The 20839-nt window shown below is 43.7% G+C and overlaps 2 protein-coding genes across 3 annotated transcripts in view; one reads left to right on the top strand and one right to left on the bottom strand.

The window, feature by feature from the left end:
- The window catches only part of LOC122397983, a 150944-nt gene that overhangs the window by 112933 nt on the left and 17172 nt on the right, over positions 1–20839 (bottom strand). For both annotated transcript variants that reach the window (XM_043397523.1, XM_043397524.1), the window contains one exon: positions 12829–12944. The gene's annotated coding sequence lies outside the window, so the exon portion shown is untranslated. The remainder of the gene's footprint in view (positions 1–12828; positions 12945–20839) is intronic.
- Positions 1–20839, top strand: part of LOC122397982 (DNA (cytosine-5)-methyltransferase 3B-like) — a 107061-nt gene that overhangs the window by 82890 nt on the left and 3332 nt on the right. The window contains exons 3-12 of the mRNA XM_043397520.1: positions 14385–15260; positions 15412–15835; positions 16523–16611; positions 16706–16810; positions 16914–16995; positions 17067–17177; positions 19538–19681; positions 20028–20119; positions 20279–20389; positions 20601–20826. Of these exons, the coding sequence (XP_043253455.1) occupies positions 14385–15260; positions 15412–15835; positions 16523–16611; positions 16706–16810; positions 16914–16995; positions 17067–17177; positions 19538–19681; positions 20028–20119; positions 20279–20389; positions 20601–20826 (2260 nt within the window). The remainder of the gene's footprint in view (positions 1–14384; positions 15261–15411; positions 15836–16522; positions 16612–16705; positions 16811–16913; positions 16996–17066; positions 17178–19537; positions 19682–20027; positions 20120–20278; positions 20390–20600; positions 20827–20839) is intronic.

Here is a 20839-nt window from a genome sequence, read left to right on the forward strand (position 1 = left end):
CGGGGTACGGTGTCTAGGTGTGCGTGTAGTGTGTACAATCCATTCGACCGAGTCTGCCGCGAGGGTGTATCGGAGTGGGAAGCGCGGGCGCATAAAGCTGTGGATTGGCGAGAGAGCGCGCGAGCACGAGCGTACTCGCTCGCTCGCTCTCACACGAATCTCGCAAAGAGACCAGCAGCGGGACAGGGACCGACGATTCGGAAGAACCGACGAGCCTCGCTGCCGTGTATAACGGGTGGCCTCGAAACGCGCGGACCAAAAGCTTCCCGAGCGTCCACCTTCTCGACGTCCAACACGCGATTTCGAAAAATCGGTATCGCTTCTCGCTTCTCGCTTCGTTAACGCGATTACCGCGTTATGCAATCAAGAGGGGGGGGATATGAACGGAAACGCGAAAGGAAAGAAACGGAGAAGGAACCGTACGCGCGGGGGGGAGGGGGGGGAGTCGCCCAAAATCGGGGCCACTCAAGACGCCTCTTTTCGCCGTTTCTGTTTCAGACACCTGTTATTGCACGATGAATATTTCCTTGGAAATTGGTTTTTTTTATTTCTTCGAGTGGCCACGTCATCCATATATGGGTGAGACAATTTATTGTCAAGTTAAATGGAGGAAATCAACTCTAATGGGATTCATGAATTTTACGGAATTATGAAATCAAAGTTTTGATATTGCAGTCAAGGTGTTGATAATGTAAAAGAAGCATCTGGTATCCTCGTTTAAAAAAAAAGGTGGAAACACATGATCGGTATAAAAAACATTAGTAAGATATCAATCTTCGATACACTTAAAATTCCTAGATCTGAAAAAGTTGACCGATCAGGTAATTGATATAATTTGCGAGGATGTTGAAACTCGTAAAACTTAATCGATGCAATCTTATTATCCGCGTTTGCGTTTTTTTTTTTTGCGAGAACAGGTTTACCGTAGAATATTTCAATATAAAATGGATTCTTTGTATCGAAACGATGAACTTGCGACGCCGAGGTTGGATAATAAAGAGCAACGAGCGAAGATAGGGAATAAATTTATCAATTCTCTTAATTAATAGAGAATAAGAAAATATAGAGAATTCATTTATTCTCTTAATTAATAGAGGGAATTAACACATTTATTCTCTATTTCTGTTCGTCGTTCCTCGCGTTCAACCTCGACGTCTCATGTTTATCGTTTCGATACAGAGCATCCGTGTCGTTACTTTTATTAAATGTAAAATATTCTACGGTGTGCCTGTATCCATTAAAACGTAAACACGCGCGATAAAATTGCATCGATACATTTTTACGAGGTGTATAAAGACGGTCGCGAATTATATCATTCGCGCCTGAATCTTTCACACTTTCCGGCCTCGCTAATAAATCATTTCCTTTCGAGCAATTTCGGCAGAATTGTAAATGTATAATACATATTGAAAAAGAAACGAATGCACGATTTCATAAATACACATTAAAGCTTCTAAAGTGTTTACAGCACGCACGATGAATTTAATTGTTCTCCTCTTTCGTGCATTCGCTATTAGGTCGTGCTTATATTCAGCAGTAATAAAGAGATTGCATTTTCTTAGATCGAGACTCTTTTTGACCGATGCAAAATTTATAAACTCGGCCTTAATAGCGAGCTTATTATACTTGGCTTCGACATTGTATAATTAAAGTCCGACTTCGAATGTCAAAAGCGCATTGATATTTATATTTTTGACGCAAAATCGCCGGGGCAGCGAGTTGATTTATCGAGGCGTTTTTAATAATAATTACACCTGTCCGCGGATTGGCAGAGGACCAGTTGCACGGTGTTACCCGTCCACCCGATTCAAATCCACTGGATTTTTATTTATGAGGTCGCGACGAGTCTCTCGTTCATATCACGCGTACTTCGAGGGATCGAATCGTCCCTTAGCGCGAAAAAAATTCGAAATACGCCAGGAATTTTCGAAGGACGTCGTTTCCAGTAATTTCGTTAATCAAGGAAAATGTCCGTTCTGATATCGGTTTTCCACGACCTTGCTACAAGCCGCAGAAGCATTCTTACGAAACTTCGCTGCTATTGGAAAACCGTTCGGAACCCAAAAATTATCCCCCTTTTTTTCATCCTTCATTTGCGAACCCGAAAAACGCTATTTAACGAGCCTTCGATTAATTTTTCGATCCTCTGTTCACCTAACGATCACTGCCTGTAATTTAGCCATTTATTGTTCGTTCAACGAATTTATTCGCCGTAACGAGGAAGAAAAATGATATAAATTCAAATACGCGGATAGAGAAAGCAAACCGAGAGGGCAAAGTTCAGCGAATTCCTGTTCTGCAACTTGACTATAGACTCGAGCCTAAATTAATTACTTAACGGCGTTATTATTGGTCGTTATTATTTCAGAAACGTAATGGTCATCGTTTACAGTGCAAAAATTTTGTAGCACGTTTATGTTTTTGTGCAAGACCGATAACGCCTATGTTTTTAACCACTAAACGCTCTAACCCGAGTATATTCGAGTATCGTGTTGTTTTTTTTGCTAACCCCGGTCGAATCGAGAATTTCAAAATACAGCCAATAAAAATAGTACTATGCAAAATCTGAAAATCGCGTGCTATATTTCGATCGGGTTTTAAAGTACTTCTGACCATAAATTGCAATTGAATTTTTGAACATGAGAAATGGAGTGCACGTTACGTCACATTGCGTTTTATGTAGAAGCAGGTTTCATCGTATCGTCATCTTTTATTTTTTATGATTGAGAAATTACTCGGTCTTAATGTTAACCCACCGAAGAAGACGAGTTACGACGCCATTTATATTCTTTGATGACTCGGAATGCTTTCTTAACTTCCTTATTTACTAACCTGCGTCGTTCTGCCTTTAATTACACTCGTAACAGTCTCATTATCATTTCCCTTGGATCAAGACTCGACGAATCGTTTCTTCTAATTTTTAACTGCCCACACCTGTGCTCGTAATTGAGATACTACCCCCTTCGAATTAACCCCTACAACCGGACACGGAGATTTCATTTTTATTGGTCCATACCGTGCCCCACTTTGTCGATTCTTTTATTTTTTCGCCCAAAGATCCCTTGCCTCAAATCGTGCCATAAAATATTCTTAGTATAAAGTACGCCACGCTACATTTTCCGGGGGAACAGGTGCATTACATCGTCTTTATTCTATTTTACGATCTAGAAATTACCTTCTTCGGGTTATGTTAACTGGAGAAAAAGTGTTCCCTCGAACCAGTCCAGATTCTTTATCCATTTACCCTGTAGATCTTTAATCGTGTCGATATTCGCATTAATAGAAATTACATTCTACCGCGTATAATATTATAGTAAGTTGCCACGATCAATAACAGATGTCTATTTTCACTAAAATAGATATATTCTCGCCTCGTTTGTGCCGGTCTATAATTTTGTCGTTTCTTTGGTTATCGAGCCACGCAATCTGCCCTCAAGTATACTCAAAAAATTCGTATCAGCGTAAACGAGCGTCCCCCCCCTCGGACACCAACGTTTCAAATAATTCTTGGTGACGTTTCGATCGAGAAACCCGAGTCTACGAGGTGAAACGCGTCGACGAACTTCGTCCGGTTATTTCGTAGCCACCCTGTAGAAGGGCACGTACGCGCACACGTATGCGCGACCCGAGCAGTGTGGTGGTGCATGCGGTGACCCTGCCACACGATGTAGGTGGATGGAATACCAGGGCTGTACCGAGGAATCGTGCCGCGTGTACTCTCGCCAAACTCTCTCCCAACAATCTTCAGTTTTTCCTACGTCGATTTCCACAACGTTCGATGATCCTCTGTACCAGAGAAAAAACATTCATCCATCGAAACACGGTCATTCCAACCCCCTACAAACCTATCAACGACCTCAAAAACGCGACTCCAACGACGCTTCGAGCAACCAGCGATCCTCGGTTTCCGGTTCATCGATCTATCCGTCGCGAACGTTTAGCGATCGAAACGTACGTCGATTGAAGCAAAAATTGAAGCTCGAAAGCCACGTTCGAGCTTCCCGAAGACTATCGTTCGCGGGACTTTCGCGATATCTGAGAAACCGCGAATTCGCTTAGTTTCTCGCGCGAACGCGTTACGTTTGGAGCGGTTGGCGGAAATCGGGACCGATTTTCGTTCCCGTCTCGGAAGGAACGTCGAACCGCGATCCGTAGCGCGGTCGTTTATTTCCAACGTCGCGATATTTTTACCCGGCGCCTGGCCAGCGGTGGTTAATCTTCCGGCAGTCAATTATCGCGATAAATAATGTCAAAGTCAAACTCCTTAACACGCTCCTGTTTTGAATAGCCCCGTGTGTGCGCGCGGGCGCGCTGGCCAGCCATACGTATATACCTAGCCAGCGGGTTGCCGCGCGCGAGCTGGCGGGGTCGAGGGTGGATTTCACGCGATGGCGGAACAGAGACGGGGCCCCCGGAGAAGGACGACCGAGCCGTGGGGGGAACGAAGAGAGACGCGACCAGCTGACGACGAGGAGGGAAAGCGGTCGGATGAAGCGATAGGCGTAGGCGCGAGAAAGACCGGACGACTCAGGCGGTGGCGAGAGGGACGAGGATGGCCGCGAACGAGAGAGGGAAAACCTGGAGGACAGAGGGAAAACGATGGCGTGGAACTGGCCGTTTCCCGCGAGAAAGAGTGAGACGGAAAGAAAAGACGATACCGTCGTCGAAGCTCACGCAAACACGCTCCTGGCAAGCTCTCGCACACCGCTGCCCGCCAGACTCCCACCACGCGAACTTTCGGAAAAATCAATAGAATACAAGAAAAGCCCACGCTGCGCTGCTAGGCGAGTGGAGCCCTCTCTTCCAACCTTTCTCTCCCCCTCGCTCTACCACTCATTCTCTCTCTCTCTCTCTTTTCCACTCTGCTCTCCGCGGCTTCCTTGCCTCGTCTCCCTTTTTCCTACCCGGAGCCCTCTTTGCGCGCGTTTACCTGCTCGTTGTCCGCCAAACAAAGGCGGAACGCAGTCCGGCGAGCGACAAAAGGGGCCAGAGGAGAGAGATGTAGGTTGGATGCGTTCCCCGACGAAACGTGGATGCGAATGTAACCGCGAGTAAAGGCTGCAGAGAGGGTTGAGAATCGCCAACAGGGGGGGGGGGGCTGGAAGAGGGGGGACCGGAGAGGATATCAGCCACGGGGAAAGAAAAACCGCAAAATTGGGCGAGTTCACCGGCTAGAAGAGTGACTCCGATAGGGTACCTCGAACGTGAACAGCCTCTTTGCACAATCCTAACCCCCCCGCCCGTACACCCCCTAGCAAATTGCCATCCCTTTAAACCTGGCCCCTTTCTCGGTCTACTTCGAAACCCCCGTGGTCGAGGTCTCTCGTGGCGTTCGAGAACCGAGAAGGAAGCGAACGTGTTCCGCGTGCGTCTCTTTACTCGAAACGACGACGCTCGATCCCGCGACGTTGGGCGAACGTCTCCGTCGACGTGCCGGCTAACCCGGCAACGAGGGCATTCATCCTCGTTCGCTACGCGAGTTCCAGGCATCGACGTCGAGTCCCAATGGCGGGCGTTTCGAAAAACGAACCGCCTGGAACGGACGGCGCAGCCGTTGGGCCAGACGCACACTATCGACTTTACGTCGCGCGACTGTTTGGTCCAGGGGGCCGTTCGTTGCCCCCTGCACACCCCCCTCCAGGTGGTTCCGAACGGCCTGTCAATCATTTTGCAATAGTTAACCGTCGCCCCTGGCCACGAAAATCCTAATGTTCAAGCCGATCTTTCGATTACAACCTCAAAGGAAAATGTCTGTTTCCGTTCCACCTATTAGCACGTTCGTTTCTGACTATATTCGATACATTCCGTTGCCACAAATAAATTCCTTCGACCCTTCTGCTTTAAGGTACCAAAAGGGTTAGGAAAGAACGATGAACCTAAATAGCTTGAGTTATAGTTCGTATCACGTACACCCGAGCGTTCAAATATTATTCAAATAATATTCGCCCGAACATTTGATATTCGAGTGCAGGAAAATTCGACGAGAAATCTCGACTCTGTTCGGAGATTATGTCGTTTTCGTTCGGAGCAGGGCGCAGTAGTTAGGTCCTTTACCCGACCATAGTCGCGAAACCATTTACGTTTTTTTGGTGAAATCTAAATACGAGGAGTTGGTTTGCTAATTTTTCAGTGCTTTCGAAGAGCACGGAACATGGGATTCTATCTATTATAATTTGAAACTTACCACTCATCTCGGGCTCAGAATCTTTTTACAAGGGGTGCCTACCATACAGTTTAGAAGCTTCTGATCGATATGTGCCCGGACAAGTAGACGAGTCAACGTACCGAAACAACTTCGATCATGGCGAGTTGATAATTATTAACGAAGATCAATTGCGAAGATCCTGCAAAATGAAATTTGCATCCCCGTTAGCAACGAAGAACCTACTGATTCTCAAGATGCAACATTGTACGGAGGGTAGAAAATTCCTAGAAAACTCCTAGAACCGTGTCGATGGGAAAAAGTTAAAAGTTGACGCGGCCAGAACTGAATCCTCATCAGGTTTGGGGCGTTTTTACGAGAGGAATGAAACCATTACAGAAGACGAAGAAAAGTACCCAAAAGGGGGGTTGAGTGCCAGAATAAAGAATTTTGTATGATTAGTGACTCTAGGAGCGAATGATCGATGGCGATGAAACTTCTGAAAATTTCGTTTAGACGTAATTTAGCGGGTGTTCGTTTGGAGGATCGCGGAGCATAGCGACCTGGAGGCAGAGACCGCGACAGATCCAAACGGAATCGTAGCCAGCCTCGCACTAAACGGAACTGACCCAGCTTCGTGGCTTTGTACCCTTCGCTGATCTCTCTAGCGCTCTCTCCTTCCCCCTCTCGTTCTCTCCCCACCCCTCGACTGGTTATCGCCGTCCTTGTCCCGTGCACAGGCACCGCGATGCCTCTCTTTGTCCTCCGCCCCTTGACATTCTCCCACCGCCGACGGGAGACACCCTCGAGAAGTTTCAATTTATACTGAAAGTCGTCATGACCGAATCCACAAATACGTACGCTCGCTCGCGGGGGTCTCCTAGTCCATTCATATCAGCTGAGTACGCGTAAACACGAACGTATCCCCCCGGTCGGCGGTACGCGAAACCGTGCAGAACACCCGCGACTTTGCGAACTAGTCGCGATCGACGCCCGCCGTTTACGATCGCGCGTCGAGAGTTTCGAGCCGATCGAAAACTTCGCGCTGCGATCATAACTTTTTTTTGCTGGGGAAAAAATTCCCAACTGAAATCGAAAAGGTTTCTCGAAAATGATGCACGATCCCCACCCTGACATCACAATTTTACGTTTTCATCGAGCAAAGCCTTACGCTAAATTCTATCGTACAAGTTCTCTTTTTGCGTGACCTACATTTGCTCTGTCTTGTTCAGTCCCAATTTTGGCTTGCCCCAAATGCTTACAGCCCTAAATCACACAGCAAGCATAATCGCGAGCGTGCTTACGAGCCAAAGGGAATGGCTGCTTATAGCGCCTCTAAGCGTGAGCGCGTAATCGTCCAAACGGAACTCGAAACAGAATTCGGTTTCAGGTCTCTTCTACCTACGAACGGACAGTTTTTCGTCACGAAACGAGGGATCTTGAGAATGCAATCTATGCACTTAATTCGTTTCGAAGCATTCTACATAAAATACGGATAAAACAGAAAAAGATTGATCAACGAATCGATAAAATTACAAATAGAATAGATTACTAATAACCCAACGAAGGTGATAAAAGATATGAATGCAAAAGATATATTCGATCGTTAAAGAGAGTAAAATAAATTAAATTTTATCGGTCGGCATAATTGGTCGATATAGCCATAAATATTACTGAATATTTTTTCGTTGCCTGCGGAATATTGTAAAATTATGAATTCACACGAATTCGGAATTGTGGTAGTGTGAATTTGCACCAGTGGTCTGAAACCTGTTTCTGAAGATGAGAGAATGCATATACAGGGTGTCTCGTTTATCCTGACTGCCCTAAGTATTCCTAAGCTTTTGATGATACTAACGATAGCTATTAGTTTCGTTTTATAATCTTAATTCCTATTAATTTTGCATTTAACTCGAATGAAATTAATTTTTGTTGATCTGCCGGGACGAGTTTGTCGAGATTTTCTCGACCCGTATAAAAAATTGTGAAACTATGTTGCGGATTATGTCCTCACAGCTGTCCGCAAAGGGATAACCAGTTATAAAAGACATTCTATATGTATCTCGTCCTTATAAAGTATTATTAAGTATTAAATATTAGTGTTTGATCGCACGAAACAATTAATTGTTTCTTAGTAATGGATGAACGAGGCGGAAACAATCTCACGTTACTTGTCCTTCTCGTATTACGTGAAACACACGCACACGCATACAAAAACCTAATTACGAAACGAACAGCACTAGCTCCAATTTCTTCAAACTACGATTTAATCGATTATTTAATTGTTAACTGGAATTTCTATTAACAATCAAACCATTATATTTACCGTGGATAATTGATTCACGAAATTGAAAAAGTTAATAGATAGCTGTAATTAACAGTTAGAAATTTTAATTATAATAATTGTCAATCATAAATCTAATTACGTTTTGACCAACACTTGTTTAGATACTACACGAGCAAATTAATACATTTTACACGTCAATAGAACAAACAAATTCGTATATTTTATAATTTAATTCCGGAAATGAAAAGCACTCTTTGTTAATTTGGACGGAAGTATGATTTATGAGAATCAATTTATTTAACAACTAATTACGGTGTAAATGGTTTTTAATAGTTGCCTGCCACTTCACCGCAACGAATTAATTGGAAAATTCTCGTTTTCATTCTGTTAACAATTATTTTTATTGAATATAATAAATTTTCACCGACGCGAAATTGCTCTTTTTAATTTTAAAATTGCTAATTGTGTTTTATTATTTTAGTAAATCAATTGATGAGTATTTTCTACGTATATTTTCAGAAGCTGACGGCTGTTTTAAAGTTTGAATATTCTAATTAACTTATGCAATGTTGGATGGAGACGTTATCTTGCCGAAATTTGGATTCAAACGCGACTCCATTGCTCGACGATAGCGTTGACTATCTATTTTGGGTTCAAAACGAACGCAATTGTTCGCTACCAATATGCACCGAAAGTTTCTCATATAATCACGTTGCAACCGCCGAAATTGCTTTTCAAAATAACTTTTCCTTCTTCCCGCGTGACATGCCAATAGGAAAATAAATAAAATCATCTGGCTCGTCTAAATTGAACTTCTTTCCGTCGCCCCCCCAAATAATCGAAAAACGTCATACACTCAAATTGAAATTCAACGAAGGACACCGGAAACGAATGCGAATATAATAAAAATTTATCTCGTTCGAATCAACGGGTCACATTTTCATGGACAAATTACAAACATTAAAACTCTCCTGTGTTTCTAGTCAACAGCGTTGTTAATAGAATACAACCATTAACCGAGACATCAAAATATTCCTAAATTTCAACAAAAATTCAACTTAAATTGCACAATTACGATCGTAATTAATTATGCCCCAAACTCTTTAAAAAAAGAGTTCCAGGATAAGCCTTTTCGTCGCTAAATCGTCCATGGTTCGAGATAAAAGCTCGCGTCTCGACGCGTCGTTTCTCGATATCGAGATTCGATCGATATTGGTCGAACGTTGGAACGTCTCGCGCGAGATCCTGGCGCGAGTACGGTCACGCGAGATCGCGGAGTCACGCGGTTAGACGGTACGCGGGATCGCGTGCGCGTCCCGGTGCCCGTCGACTATCTTCGAAGACGCGTAATAATACGTTCGCTCGACGAGGCACGGCGAATGGTCAACAACCGGCCGTGCGATTCCCCTTTCGTGTTATTCAGTCGACCGCCGCTAATTAAGAGAGCAGCGAGCTCGAGTTTCTCGAATTACAGGGAATCGACGCGTGCGCGCGTATCAGCGACGATTCGCGTGTCCGTCGCGTTCCAGGGCGTCTCGAAAAGGCCTGAGAGCCGAGAAAAAAGGGCATTCCTTCGGGCACCGGAGGGAAAGGGAGCGAAGGGAGGTGGAGGGAGGGGGGGACTTCGTTGCGGTTGACGCCCTTTTCTGCTGCATGTACGCAACAGAGCGTAGACAACCAACCGCTGTAAATTACCGTGACGCGTTACGCGTTACACGCTGGGGTTGTTGCGGCCAGCGACGTACTCGCCGCGCATCGCTCCGAATCGCCACGGACGCGCGCCCCAATTTTCCATATCGGTTTCCACGCTATCGGGAGTACTCGTCGACACTTAAAAACGTTTCTTCGCTAAATTTAACGAGCAAATTCTTTTTAAAATGCTCCACGCCCCTCGGCGACGTACAGAGAATCGCCCCGGACAAGATTTCACGTTTATCCAGGAAATAAATGCACCGATTTATAACGAAACTTCAAGTATTTCGTGAAAATGTCTTTCCACGCGGTAAGACTAATTAATTGCGTCTGCGTTAGGTTAATACTACTGTATGGATAGTATCAGTTTCGTGATTCTGCCAGAGAATTAATTTTAGGTCTGATACGCTGACCGTAGTTTGCCAAACCTTGGGTTAAAGTATTTTACCAAAGAAAAACCATGTAATAAATTAATATTTGTATTAATTCGGACTCGTAACGTTTCGATCCTCGAAGGACGGTACATATCGTTCGTTCTGCTTATTGTAATTTCGCGAGAAATTAACCACAACTTTCAATTATTTTAATTTTACGATTCGTGTAAAAACGGTGGTAAAATATTTCGCAACGAAAGCTTTGGAACGTAACGACAAAATACGTGCCGGATATATACCCCGACATTTACTGCGGTGCCGTCGAGCTGTGTGAATGAATGAAATTGATATTTGTTTAAAAGTATGTTGTTGTAATATTTACTCATAAAACGCCCAGTTAAAAAAACTGTTCGAAAATCGCGGCAAACAAAATCTTAACTGACTCGAACGAATCCTATTTTTTTAAACAATTAATACATTATGTAGTTAGTGTTCGTTCGATGAAAACTCGACCAATCTGAGGTAATTACGACCGCGAAGGATTAATTTATGAATATACGCAAACACGGACACGATTGCGTCACATTGGCGGCGGTCCGTGGTTATTTAACAGTCATTTTGTGATTTTATCTTGAAATTCATTTAAGATCTGGCCCGTGGGCCGTAGTTTATCGACCCCTGGTGCTACACGGTGCACGCGATCGAGGTAACCACCTCGTAACTCTACAGGACGCGTCTTCGAAACGATCGATTCTCTCGTCCTTCGAGATCAGTATATCACGGTTTGACCTACAATGTGCTCCAGGCGCGACTGTTCTGAAATTTCACCTATTAGGTTGATTGGACGGTACGATATTCCCGTAAATAAATAAATAAGTACGTTAATTGAAACCTGGAAGTCCGAGGGAACGTTGGAAAATAGTCGAGGGTCGACAACCTTTCGGGCGAAAAGCGCTAAAATTCTGCGTTTAAAATAGGAACGAACTACCCTTAATTGATACAACAATTATGCACGAAACCTCGTCACCTACGATCGGATACAATAAAATTCTAAACGTAGAACCTAAAAACTACCCTGAAATAACTAACAAGCAACACAGGTGGAAATGCTGGCTTGCATATTTATTTCACCCGTCAAAAATATATATTTATTTAAGTTGCCAAGGGTTTAACCGAATTCCTTCTGCTCGACGTTCCATACGCTCGGATATTCGGTTGATTTCAATATTATTTTTATAAAAAACATAACTCCGAATGTTTATAGAATCTCTCGATAAAATCGAATAAAAAAACCCGTGATATTTACACACCATCAAACGGGATAACATTACCCCTTTACCCTCGACTGAAAATTTCGGACAATTTCCCCCTAAAATTGTAATTCGTTTCCGTTGGATTTCTGATCAAACCTCGGTAAAAAAAATAACTTATATTTGTAGATCCTCGAGTTCGCGATGCTCTCTCGTCGGATCAAGGGCTCGCGATAACTCGGTTAAAAATGTTCCCGTATTAGAACTCGAATCCACTCGAGGGCGAAAAGAGCCCTTCGTTCGGTCGCGGTCCGCGAAAAAGCGACTTCTTTCTCGCGTCACGTCGAAGGGATTCGAGTGGCCAGCCCAGTCCACGGTTGTAGCAAACCGACTACAGAAGTGGACACGGCCTGGAGGAGGATAAAATAAGCGAATCAGCAGGTCGTTGTCGTAATTCTGGCTACGTCACCGGTGCTACCCCTCTACACTCGACTCGGAGGGTTGTATACCCTCGTGTAGAGGGGCACGGCGAGGAGGGGTTGGGCAGAAGCGTGGCAGGCGGGCCGAGAGGGGGTGGCGGGACAGCGGTGGTGAGAGGAGAACGCGCGGAACGCTTTATGAATGAATGTTTCCACGCCAAGTGTGGCGAGAGAGCGAGAGAGGCCCCCGTGTGTCCCGCGTGTAAACACAATAATACCGACGTTTCCATTCATCAGGTCGACCCCGGCAAAGCACGCCGCGACCTCGAGAAATGCCTTTCGAGGCGCCACGTGGGATCGCACACCCCTCCCCGTCCTCGAACCTACCCCCTCTTTTTTATCCCCGACCCTTCGCGGCACTGTTTAAAAAGCGATTTCAGTCTCTCCTTCTCGGCTCGCCGCACAACAACCCCCCTGGCATCCTATCGAGCTTCTTGAACGCGCCGCCGACCTTGCCTCCGCGCCAAACACGGAACAATTAAGGTCTCGCTTTCTACCAAAGGTCCATTCCAACTTCGATAATAACCCAACGCCCTACGAACACCGCCTATACACCTACCGAGCGAAACAAATATGGATAGTGATTTTATTCGAGACCCCTTACCTCCGCGGACCGATCTACAACACGATCCTCTAGCACGCCCAGGCAGTGGATCGGTTCTTCGTTTAGCTGTTCAACTACTACATCATCCATCCATGCATGGACTCGTCAGTATGGAACTAAAACAAAGGAAATTAACGTTAGGTTAATCTGAAGTCAAAGTTTTGGTCGACGCGTTGAAAGAAAAGATAGTAGTCAATGCTATAGTGAGACCAAGTAAACTAATCTACCGATTTTAAATTTAATTTAATTTTGATTCGGTCATCTTTGCTTTAAGAAATAAAATTCAGAGCACAGGTAAGAACCGCGCGGGACTTGTTTTCTTTCCTTTTCTCTTCCTTTTCTATTCTATTCGATACAGGCGCAATTATGGCACGCGTGGGGCAGCAATAGGTCGCAAGATGTCGGGAAAGTTTCCGTTAGATTGACGCGTACGGAATGTCGTTTCCCCGAAGGTTGAAAACTCGCGATAACGCGGCGCCAAGCGAACCCAACCAGCGATTGTCTTTTTCTGTTTTCGAGACGCGTTTACGGCGAGGTTTTGTATTTCTCCCCCCTTTACATACGATAATTATCGCCTATGCGCGATGTTTCCCTAATGGAAAAAATTTCATTTAATGAGAATCGATCCCAGAACGTACAATCTACAAGCCGCGCGCAATCATTCCACTTCATCGCCGCAGCTTTCATAACGTGTATTTATAGCGCATCGAGAGATACGTAACTTTAATTGTTTATATCGTCAAAACTATCGAGCGACCGCGTCAAATGTTTCGCGCGTATCGTTAGAAACCTATCATTTCGCAAGAACTCGATAAAATCGAAGTCTAACAGTTAGTGCTATGAATCGCAAATTAGACTACTAATGGTCGTTTCGATATAACTTAAGAGCGTGTTAAAAATTGATATAGATCCGCAGTCATTAAGTTTGATATTCGAATACGCTGGAAACAGCCAGGAGCGTAGTAATTTGTTACATATAATCCACAAAGAGATATTGTAAACTGAGAGTAATTGACAAAGATCGGCGAAACGTCATAGTCGCCAGGTCTTTTGTAAACATCAAGGCTGGCAATGATATCGAAAACGCCAATAAAATTAATTTCGATACGAGAAATGTATAATATTTCCTTTGTTGCGCGTGTTCGACGATAATTGACGAAGAGAGTGACCGTAGATTGATCAGCGTCAGCCGACTTCATTAACGAAATGGAGCAAAAAAAAAAATTTCAAATCGTTCTAAAAAAATTATTTTTGGTTGCAGGGGTCAATTACGATCATTTTTGGTGAATAGACGTACCCTCGAAATCTTACGCGTTTTCGAGAAAAAAATTGTTTACTTCTCTAATCGTGGCCAGAAATGTTTTTATCATTTCGTGTGTAGGTGTAGTCCAATTATCCGGCGTATTTTATTTTCTGAATATACTGGATAATTAGAATTTTACTGTACATTGAAATGAAATGTCGAAGTAAATTCTCAAGTGTACGTCTGCTTATCTGTGTCGGTTGGCATAACGTTGCGTCGAGAAAGTATCGCAATTTCTGTTTGCACGTTCCAGGCCCCCATGAAGACGAGACGCGGCGGCAGGGATTCCTTGAAGGCGTGGGCGGAGCGAAGCGTTTGGTCCTTAGTATGCGCCATAGAATTAGGTTTGATCCCGGAGCCCTGCCTGACAAGTGTCTCGTTCGCCGCGCTCTCGAACGACGGCTCGCTCGCGAAAACGAGTACGGCGGTTTCCAAGGAATTTCCCCCGATAAATTCCCCGATCGCTGGGAATCGTAATGCGCGCGTCGCCCCGGAATTCGCCGCGAGGACATCGTCGCGGGAGCGAATCGACCGTGTGAAAAGGATCGCGTCGAAATCTGGAATGAACGTGCGCGCTATGGCCACGACGACGATGGAGAACTTTTGGAAATCGTGCAAGAGAAAAGTGGGAAGACCGCGTAAACGGACGAGTCGAAATTGCCGGGACGTGGACGCGAGAGCGTACGCGAGTCCGTGTTTCGATCGAACCGGTAGCGTTCAGCATCTCCCGGAAGTCGGTCGTCGGGCTCGTCCGAGGTACGATTCGGAAAACGTACAAAGGGCCGTGTCTACCGTTTACCAAACGACCAACGCCGCGTCGAGGAACGGTTATCCCGATCGCAAGCTGCAGCGTGGTCGCGAGAGGCTGATCGCTAAACGACGCGCCAAGAGGAGGACCAGACGCAAGAGGACCGCCAGGATCGTTGAAAACGTCAAAGCCTCAAAGATGCTGCTATCTTGCACGAGTGCTTCTGCATCCAGCCGACGGAAAGAGAAAGTCCTCGACGAGGACTCCTCCATCAACGTCCATTGGGAATACCGCGGACAGGATCCGCGTCCTTCGAACGATTCCCGCGGATCGATGATAAACGACCACGGCGGCGAACAGTTTCAAACGACTTGTTACGAGGTAAAGTCTCAACCATTCTCGTTTTGCACACGGTCGATTAACGTATATTTTAGCCTTTTTTGGAAACTATGTACGCGACACTTTCGATTTCTCTTTGATAACGATTATCGACCGCCAGCCGATTTTCAACGAGAAAAATATTTATTTTCAGTCGACGACAGAGAGGGATGATTCGAGTCCAGGAGGATCGTTCGTCTATGAGGGGCGAGCTACGCTGTTGGAGGATGTTGCGAAGGAAACAAGGTCGAGTCAGAGGAGCGATTTTTCGACCTCGAGCCGCGACGAGACGTCCAGCGCGGCGGACGTTCTCGCGGACAAAGATAACGATCCTGGATGGGGATCGAACAACGTCAGCTACGAAAAGCAAACCTCGATGGCGAAAAGGAACAAGATAGCAACTAACGGGAGCGTTATCGGCGCGTCTGTCAGGGACGCCGTGAAAAGCGATACTGTTCGCGCGAAAATATTCCGAAACGACGACGATATCAGAAGGGTGACGCGCGGATCGTCGAGAATCAGCAAGGAGAATTTCGTCGGGAAACTGGTGTGGGGGTGTTGCTCGGGATGGTGGCCAGGTAAGAACAAGGCTATGGTTCCCATACGAAAGATTCTATCGCAATTTGGAGATTTTTCTTCCGCGAGAATCGAGTAAGTAGATTCCAATTTAAAAATTGAACTTCCTGGACGATTCTTCGATGGTAGGAAACTACCATTTTGAGAATTGAAGCCTCAAGAAATTGATGTACAAATTACGATTAGAATTCACGGTCTCGCGTCTGAAATAAATACGTTACAGTGTACGAAATTAAAATCTGTATATTCTTCATTATACCGTTATCGAAACACCATCGATGGATTGGCGAGCCCATCTCCGGATGTATCTGTTGCTAAGAGCGTGGATGAATATGCGATGGAGGATATTAAAAATTTTAATTTTCGTTAGTGAAAGAAATATAATACAACCCTTCCCGCGCGCGTATCGATCTCACCTGGGACGAGTGGAGCCGAACAAATATAAACACAGTGGGAGATACGATTCCGTAGCTTAAATCCGGTATAAAAATTCGTCGGTTCTAAAAGAGGATCACTGTGTCGAGCTAAACGCGCGTGAAACAATACCTCTGGTCCGTGTTGTTTTAAAAAAAAACTATCGAGAGATTGAATAATTTAAAAAATAAGGAAACCGTGCTTAGATCACCGTTTCACACACCGAGTTTTCCATCGTCCACGCCTTGAATAAACATTTCTGTATAATATTCCAGCGTTAATTATCGATGCGGACCATGTAGGAATGCTGTCTGAGGCGGGAAAATTGTGGGTTTACTGGATCGGAGAAGCTCGTATATCATTAGTGAATATGAATTTTTATTTATATTTTATTTTGATTAAAATTCGCTGGGAGCATCACGTCCACGCGTAATTACCGGTTATTACCGTCATTTCAGCTGAACGAAAAAACACAGATCGAATCGTTCTCGTGCAACTTGAAATACAGACTGGCGCAGAACTCGAACGTGGCGCGGATTCGAGCTATTGACGCAGCTATGCAGGTTTTCTTTTTGAGTTTGGTCGTTCATTTCTGTTTAATTCGTTTCGCGACGGTCGACAGAACGTTTCAAGTATGTAGGAATGTTAGCGTCGAATTTGCTTCAGATGCTGCGCGCACAACTGGGCTGCAGCTTGACGAAACCGTATTCCGCTTGGATCGAGAATCATTTCTCGGACGAAATCGAGGGTAAGTCGTGAAATCGTTCTTTCTTTGAAATATCTAATAGATCGTTTTCTTTGTTTTTTTTTTTTGCATAGTGTTGGACGAAATCAAATTTTATCCGTATCCGAACAGAATACAGCGGAGGCTCGACTCTCTGAAGGAGAAAAATTCCAAAGTGACCGAGAAATATTTGCTGGACCAAAAACGTACGCTTTCTTCCTATCGTTTCAACCACTCTCTCGAAACTAGATTCACGATATTTCACCATACCCGAGTTACGAAGCTCATAAATATTATTTATTAGCAATTTAAATTGAATTCGATTAATGCGGTGGTACGAATACATATTCCAATTAAAAGAAACACTGCATTTTAATAAAACCGTCAACAGGACTGATTTGCAATAACGATATGCGCAATCAATGTCCGTGTCCGGAGATCTAGCAATGAGTATCGAATTATTGTTTCTTTTAATTGGGAATTTAAACACCGTGACCCTGAAACTCTGTTTCTAAAAATGGATTTTAAAAAAATAACGATTTAAAAACGGTTACAAGAATGCAAAATATTTAGCTTCGTAACAATAACAGACACCGCGTCGCAATCGATAAAACGGAGAGAAAAAGAGAAATGGAACAGAAAATACATTGTTAATTTCAACCGTCCATTATATTAGCGGGCAGAGTAGTTATGGCGACAGAAACAAGTTACGTTCACACCCGTTGAAATTGCACACGAAGCGTTCGACACGTTTTTCTCCGAACCATATTTTTTTAAATTACCATGATATGCAAAAACTGAATGAAACGATCGACTTCGTATTTGACACATTTATAAAGCACGTGACTATTTACTAAAACTAGGTCTGCGTTTGCAATAGTATTCTACCTGCAATTTCGATCAACAAAAAAAACAAAAAGAAGATACATTAACACTAGAATTACCAAACCAGTCAAAATGAACCATTCGTAATTTCTAACAAAACCTGTAAAAAATTTGATTGAATTTTTGGAAAGGGTATAGCCGAATAAGGGGGTCAAATGTGCCCTTGAACCAAATGTGACATACGATGGATCCATCGATAGAGCATCAAGTAAAAACGTTCTGTGCCAAATTTTAACCCTCTATCTTGTTTGGAAGGGTAGTTATTGAGAAAATTCGGATTAACGAATTTCTGCCTATTACCCCTATTTAATCGAGTACAAAAATTATGAAAAAAATCTGGTGCATTGTGGTTATGGAGATACGTGTTTGAGAATTTTGTCCGATTTTTCGATTCCAAATCCTAGGTGTGAAAAATTGAAAACGCAAAAAAACACAGAAAAATATGGATTTCGTATTGAAGCTTCCGAGACACTAGATTTCTATAATTACTGTAAATGCGTATTGTCATTGGTTATCTCCCTGAATTTTTTCAGATTTTTTGGTAGGGTGCGCCGTAGTAGGAAAAATCAAAAACCGATTTTTTCGACGTTTTTCGCGTGAAAAAGCATCTTATACTTTGAATGTTTGTATTCTCTTTAATAGATAACTATATTGTATGGTTTTAAACATTTCTATGTTGAGCAGAACATTGTATACAAGAAGAAAAGCAAAAATAAGTCACGAAAAAAAAGTGCTACGCGCGATATATTTATTTGAATTTTTTTTCGAAACTGTGTAGGATTTCGGGGGTATGTCTATTCACCAAAAATAATTGTAATTGACCCCCTTAGCTAGAAATAATTTTTTCAGAACGATTTGAAATTTTTTTTTCGTCGAAAAATTTAGACACCTACCCCCTGGTTGATTTTTCTTAAACAATAGTTTTTCATTTTTAATCAATTTGTTTCACGCTCTACAGAAAAAATGGCTAATACTTTTTTATAGACACCGATGAGCTCTACTTTAGAAAAAATTTTCATTGAAATATGTTCACTATTGTAGGAGTTATGGCCGTTTGAAAATTGGACCATTTTTATGGTGTTTTTCTAACTTTACGGGATTAAGGAACAACTTTTTCACTATTGTTATAATGCCTACATATTCTTCACCAAAATACGCGTTATTTGCCGCTTCAAACATTAAAATCCTTCAATACGTTCAGAAGTTATGACATTTTAAAGATATTTTAATTTTAATTAAAATTTTATTAAAGTAATTTTCTATAAGAGAATGAATAAACACTTATTTCCATTGCACTATACATTTCTTCAGTACAAATAAACACACTATAATTGTCGGTAGTTCTAGTGTTAATAATAACAATCGTATAAGCTTCCATGTGAAGTCCTTTCTGAAATTCAAATTTGTACTGTAAGATTGCACTGTATTGACGCCTCGTGATAATGCAAAGTTCATAACGTTTCAGTATAGAATTGTTAGAACGGAGAATTATATTTTTTTTGATTATATCTCCCATTTTAGGGAGAATTGGATTGTGAACGTTGGAAACCGCTATTCGAGCCACGGTGCGTCGTAAGAATGATACTGAGTCGCGTATCTGGTCCCGTGGTTCGCGGCGCGGTTAAAAGAATACTAGTCCGGATGTCGCCTTAACTGTCATTCGTTCGATTTGTCTCGGCAGGTGAGAGCCAGACGAAAAAGGTGATCGAGAAAGCGAAAGAATCGCCGCAACAAAACGACGTGGATACGACGCGGCTGCCTTTGAAAGAGCAGCACCCGGGGATTATAACGTGGGCTAAAATCGCCGGACACAATTGGTGGCCAGGTAACGCTCCCACCCCCCCTCCGCCTCCCGTGTTTTACAATACCCTTTCGCCGTTCCCCTAGAAAATCAAACATTTTTCTTTCGAACAATAACGACTCCTTGTTCCGGCGTTCTTTTGTTTCGAGCGAATGTTTAAGCTTCGCACACGCGCCTGAACCGCCCGTTCCGCGATGGACTTCGGGATCCGTGACTGATCAATACCGAATTGAAAACCGTTGCTCCGTATTTCGAAAATTCTTTCACCGTTAATTAATCCCCTGCTGTATAGTAAAAAAAAAAACAGGGGTAAAAAAAAGAAGAAAAAAAAGGAAATAAAGTATTCACTGTCTCCTCGTATTCGTTGCAGCAATGATTATCGATTACCGGGATTGTTGCATGCGCGAGCCGAGCTTCGGTTGCCAATGGATCATGTGGTACGGCGACTACAAGCTTTCGGAGGTAAAAATTAATTGGACATTATTAAGCTCGTTACACGGTGGGAAATTGAACGCTACGAGATCGTAACGAAATTAACCGGTTTTGACGTTTATTAAAATCGCCGCGGCGATATTGGACCTCTCGCCGCTTCACACGACGAATTCTTTCGCTGCGCGACAGATCCATCATCAGTCATTCATGAGATTCGACAGGGGCTTCGAGAAACTACGCGACTACATAAACAACACTAAGAAGCACACCTATCTGATCGGTGTTCTCCTGGCCGCCAAGGTAATCGATTAAATCCACACGTTAACGCGGTAACGAAACCGCTCCGACGAACAGTAAAATGTTTCCCGTCGAGTATCCGTTCTCTTTTGCGCGCAAAAATTACGATGCTCGGTGGAAAAAAAATATGAATCTAATAAAAAAAACAACAGCGAAAACCAAGGACCGCCGTAATGGACAGACTTCGTTTCGAGCGTTGTTTCGCGTCTTTTAGGATTACTGTTCTCGTTTGGGATGCGAAACCGATAATTGGACGTTGGCGTGCGTGCTCAAATATTTCTCGAAAATTAGTCCGCCGCAGCCGCGGTACGATCCCCCGAGAAAAACCGATTCCGTCAAAATATACGATAAATACTCGGCGCACATCGTCGAGAAGCTGAACGAGTCGAAGAACAATCCGAATATCGACGACAAACGGGCGGACGACCTGAAGAACAGCGGTCAGTAGACGAA

This window comes from Colletes gigas, unplaced genomic scaffold (assembly GCF_013123115.1).
Source record: "Colletes gigas isolate AHSC1104 unplaced genomic scaffold, ASM1312311v1 Colletes_gigas_Sc00010, whole genome shotgun sequence".
NCBI lineage: Eukaryota > Metazoa > Arthropoda > Insecta > Hymenoptera > Colletidae > Colletes > Colletes gigas.